The 4,453-nt window shown below is 56.5% G+C and overlaps 2 protein-coding genes across 2 annotated transcripts in view; one reads left to right on the top strand and one right to left on the bottom strand.

Moving 5' to 3' along the window:
• Nucleotides 1–1,111, top strand: part of VDBG_09577 (predicted protein) — a gene marked incomplete at both ends in the record, with an annotated part of 1,331 nt that extends 220 nt beyond the window's left edge. The window contains one exon of the mRNA XM_003000336.1: nucleotides 50–1,111. Within this exon, the coding sequence (XP_003000382.1) occupies nucleotides 50–1,111 (1,062 nt within the window). The remainder of the gene's footprint in view (nucleotides 1–49) is intronic.
• A 230-nt stretch (nucleotides 1,112–1,341) lies between these two features.
• On the bottom strand, nucleotides 1,342–2,702 carry VDBG_09578 (NADPH dehydrogenase; the record flags this gene model as incomplete). Its single annotated transcript, XM_003000337.1, has 3 exons — nucleotides 1,342–1,395; nucleotides 1,454–1,801; nucleotides 1,860–2,702. 3 exons carry the CDS (start codon nucleotides 2,700–2,702, stop codon nucleotides 1,342–1,344), a joined length of 1,245 nt encoding a protein of 414 aa, XP_003000383.1.
• Between the last annotated feature and the right edge of the window lie 1,751 nt (nucleotides 2,703–4,453).

A 4,453-nucleotide genomic window follows, 5' to 3' on the forward strand; every position in this document is an offset into this window, starting at 1 on the left:
ATTCCGATACCTACAGCAACGTAAAGAGCAATGCCCCTCTCACGCGGAGACTGTCAACGATGCCGTCCCGCAATCCTTGTACGACAAGGCTCGAGACCAACAAGACCAGTTAACGCAGGAAGAGCGCAATATTTTGCTTGGCCGTAACGACGTGATCGGAAGAGCGCTCGCCCAGCCAGACTCTCTTACGGCTGAGGATATCCATGACCTGTTTTGCTGGCCACCGCCAGACGTGGCGCGTAACAATATCGAACGCGCCACGGCTGGAACACTCAGCACGCCTGTTGAGGTCTACGCCAAGGCCAGAGAGGCAATAGATGGCGGGCGTTTTCAGACGATGACGAATGCCGAAGAGGTTCAGCTCCTTACGAATGGATTTCACGAAAAGATCGATGGTTCATACCCGGCAAGGTACATGGCAGCTTTTCATTCTCCAGGATACGGGCATGCCGTCAATCTGATAGCAAGAAGGCTCATACCGGACCTTATCTCAGTCACTCAGGCAGCCGCCAGCCGCCAGTTTCCGCCGAGGGCGTCGAGCCAACCTGTAGCAATAGCGACTCCAATCTCACAAGCTGATTTTCAAGGAGGGCCTTGGCCACCTGCATCGGCTGTGGAGTTACGCTCTGCCATGCAGATATTCATGAACGACAGCAATATCAGAGGCCACGATAGTGGGCTGCAGTGGTCTGCTTTACCCGAGGCCGAAAAGGAGACCTATCGCACGCGATCTGAAGCGATCCGCCGCGAGGCCTGGGCCTGGTTTGACACAGCGATAGCCGAGGACCCAGATCGCTTCAACCCCAATCGCGTTGCACCAAATCGCGTGCCACTTGAAGTGCATGTGCCTCAGACAGAGGGCGGGAAACAGCGGTATCAGGACGTCGCACGGGAACGGGACTTCTGCCGAAGATACGAGAAACAGGTATACGGAATGCCCAAGATAATCACAGGTCTTGGATTATTCTGCGACGAGAGGAGTGTGGGAACAGGCTCTCAAGAGTTTCATGAGGCATTGCAAATTTGGCGAGCCATGTCTCAGGAGCAAAGAGATAAGTACAACGAAGAGGCCAAGTTACTCAAGGCCAATGCCCAGGCTGCCCATCGCTAGGAAAGAACTCAAGGACATGGAGAGGTTGGCAATATTTCATCAGAGTGGAGCAGAAGATCATCTGGACGAACAAAATGTTGAAAAAGCACTTCAACAGCAATCCTCCTGATGTCTCCATAGACATGCATCTCGCAACCAAAGTAGATAAAGTGCACCAGATCTAGATCCAAGATACTCTGTAGAGAAGGAATCCTACAACCTTTTGACGCCCCTTACTCACAAGCCCAAATTTAAATCGACGCCTTCGTAGCGTCCATATCGCGCATGGCCTTTGCATACCAAGCCTATCAAAGATGTCAGTCTCACCCTCAAGGCCATATTTCGGGCGATTTGGAAACTCACCGTCTCGATGCCCGCGCCGACGTTCTTCATGCCAATCTTCTGGAGAAACCACGGCGTTTCAACCTTCTTCGCGTACACCTTCGCCGACGCATCATCGACCTCCTTGTTGAACACTGTGTTCACCGGCAGCGACGGGTTTAGCACCGCCGGTCGGCCAATGCCGACGGCATCGCAACCGCCCTCGCGGACAGCGCTCTCCATGCCCTGCCGCGTGCGGAAGCCGCCAGTGACAACGAGCGGCACGTCGGGGAACTGATCGCGAATGGCAGCCGCAAAGTCGAGGAAGAAGGCCTCGCGGGCTTTGGTGCGCTCCGACTTGCCTTCGACAGCACTGGGGCCAAGATTCATCTACAAAATGTCAGCATGTCTGAACAGCGATTTGACGGACGCGGTGGTCGATGCTTACCGTTGGGTCCTCATACGTGCCGCCGCTGACCTCGATGAAATCGACGCCAGCCTGCGTGATGAGCTTGAGCTGCTCAACGCAGTCGCCAAGCTCTGCCTCGCTCTGGTGATCGACCGAGTTGAGCTTGATGCCGACGCAGAATTCCTTGGGCACCACGGCCCTGATGGCGTCGATGATCTCGACAGCGAACCGCGCCCTCTTGGCGGGCGAGCCGCCGTATTCGTCTGTTCGCGTGTTGGTCTTGGCCGAGAGGAACTGTGCGACCAGATAGCCGTGGGCGCCGTGCACCTGTACGCCCTGGAACCCTGCCTCGGCCGAAATGCGCGCCGTCTCGGCGAACCGCCTGACGACCTCCTTGATATCGGCGACAGACATGGCCTTGGGCGTGCCAAAGGCGACGGCGCTCAGGGCGCGCGAGATGAGATCGTCGCCGAGGCGCAGCGGGACGGCGCTAGGGGCCAGGGTCTTGGCAAAGAAGCCCCTGTCGCCGGCACCCGGGGGTGACTGGCGGCCCGGATGGTTGATCTGGACGACGGTCGGGGTGCCGTGGGTGTTGCAGACGGCGGCCCACTCCTTGAAACTGGCGAGAACGGTCGAGGTCTCGACGGCCGAGCTGACGGCCGTGTCGCGAGGCCCGCCGAGGTGGACCTCGTCGACCTGGACGTTGCCGGTGAGGACGAGGCCCCAGCCGCCGGCGGCCCAGGCCTCGTAGACGCGAAGGAAGGTTGGCGTGGGGAGGTGGGATCTATCGGCTAGCTGCTCAGTCATGGCGGCCTTGACGAGGCGATTGGGCAGCGTGAGACCGCATTTGAGGGTCAGAGGCTTGCTGATTTGGAGATCCATGGTGTTACGATGCCTGGGTCAGGGGTGCGATGGAATTCTGTTTCGTTCCCCGTTGGTGGGCTCAGAGAGGTGTTTTGTCGGTTCTGACAATATGTCAATTCGATATTGACCAAGCGTGAACACGTTCCCTGGGATGTTGTGACTTTTCACAGCCAGCCTCGCCGTCGAAAGGTTTGATGTGATTGCCACTCGAACTCGGACGTGAAGGCCTAATCTGGTTACCGGATTGAGACACGCGTGTCAATCTCGGCACATCTATCCTCCCGCTTGGGATCCCGCGTCCGTGGGACAAACTGTGCGGCATTTGTCATCAAGCCGAGGGGCCGTTTGGTTCTTGTCTTTGGTAGGGCGCTCTATTCATTCTGGAGAGGCAATGGAATCTTCGGATTGTAGCCATAACGACGCCAGCGTGACGGTCTCTAGTGTCTGAGCGGTTACACAAAGTGAGCAAATGCTGTGAAGTCTCTCGCCCGGCGAATGGCTGGTGCTCGCTCATTCAGCTGCAGCTTAAGGTGCTGACGACAGGGCCAAGACGGGTAATAACCCTGTCCAGGCCAGCATGTCTGACTCGGTTTCAGCTTTGGGTTAGCAGTACATGATTCGGGCAGCGCATGATGCCTTTTCCCAGTGACAAGACAAGCGGTGTTCGGGTTGAGCCGATAAACAACAAACTTCTGCTCGTCAAGTCATTCAGAAGTGCGTCCACTGGGTTGTCTGCCTTACGAGTTTCGCCGCAATCAACTTCATGGCTGTGCCGGGGGATCATAAATTGGTTCGCGAAGGCCTGATTGATGTCTACGAAGCTTGGTAGCTACTGGATAGATTGCTGTCGATGGGCCTCCCAGCAAACCTTTGCGACTGGCCTCACGATGATTCCTCGACGGGAAGAGCTGAACGCCAGAGCAGACAAATTTCTGACGCCGGCAGCAGTCACAATGTCGCATTATGAATATGGTGTCGGGGTATCCGGCTCGGCTCCCGCCACCACCACCCGAATCCATCAGACCAGGGGATGCATGACTTGATTGCAGAGCATCACATTCTCCTAATAGTGAGCCGCACAACAACATCAGACCGATCGATCATCGTGCTCATCGCTGGGAGATCATTTCGAGCGACATTCTCCCGTTCTCCCATTCTCAAGCAAGCCGAGTATCAAAAGACCATGCAACCTCCAACGAGAATTACCCCCCTTGAAACCTCAAGCCCCTGTTCCCACCCAATTCTGAATCACACCCAAGCCGTCGCATGGCCCGGCCTTCAGACGACACCCCGTCTCCAAAGCCCGTGACCCTCCTCCGAACCAGCGTTCTGGAACACAATCAGTCAGAGATGACCTGCCATCTGGTCCCAATGCGGCCACCACGACCGCTGGACCGTCCATCGACGTCCTATTCCTCGGTGATGCACCCCGGTGACAGATCAGGAGCTGCGACGAGGCCCAGAGCACATCCTCCGCTGTGAGAGCTGGTTGATCGCAATGCATAAGAACCGATCACCGCCCTGACGATCAGCTCGTGGATTGCCATTCTCTCCATTCGCTACCGCAGACTCAGTGAGCTCTTCCATTCTTTCTCCTTCAGGCAAGGAACATTCTTTTTTGGTATACTTCTTCCACCCGTTGTCGATCATTGCCACCTCTGTCGCTTTCGCCTCCAGTCTCTCGTTGCACGAAGCTCTTGCTATCCCCGCACACATACACACTCGCTATGCAGTTCTCCGTCGCCATCATGGCCGCCAGCCGCCAGCGT

The sequence above is a fragment of the Verticillium alfalfae genome, genomic scaffold (genome assembly GCF_000150825.1).
Source record: "Verticillium alfalfae VaMs.102 supercont1.15 genomic scaffold, whole genome shotgun sequence".
NCBI classification, from domain to species: domain Eukaryota; kingdom Fungi; phylum Ascomycota; class Sordariomycetes; order Glomerellales; family Plectosphaerellaceae; genus Verticillium; species Verticillium alfalfae.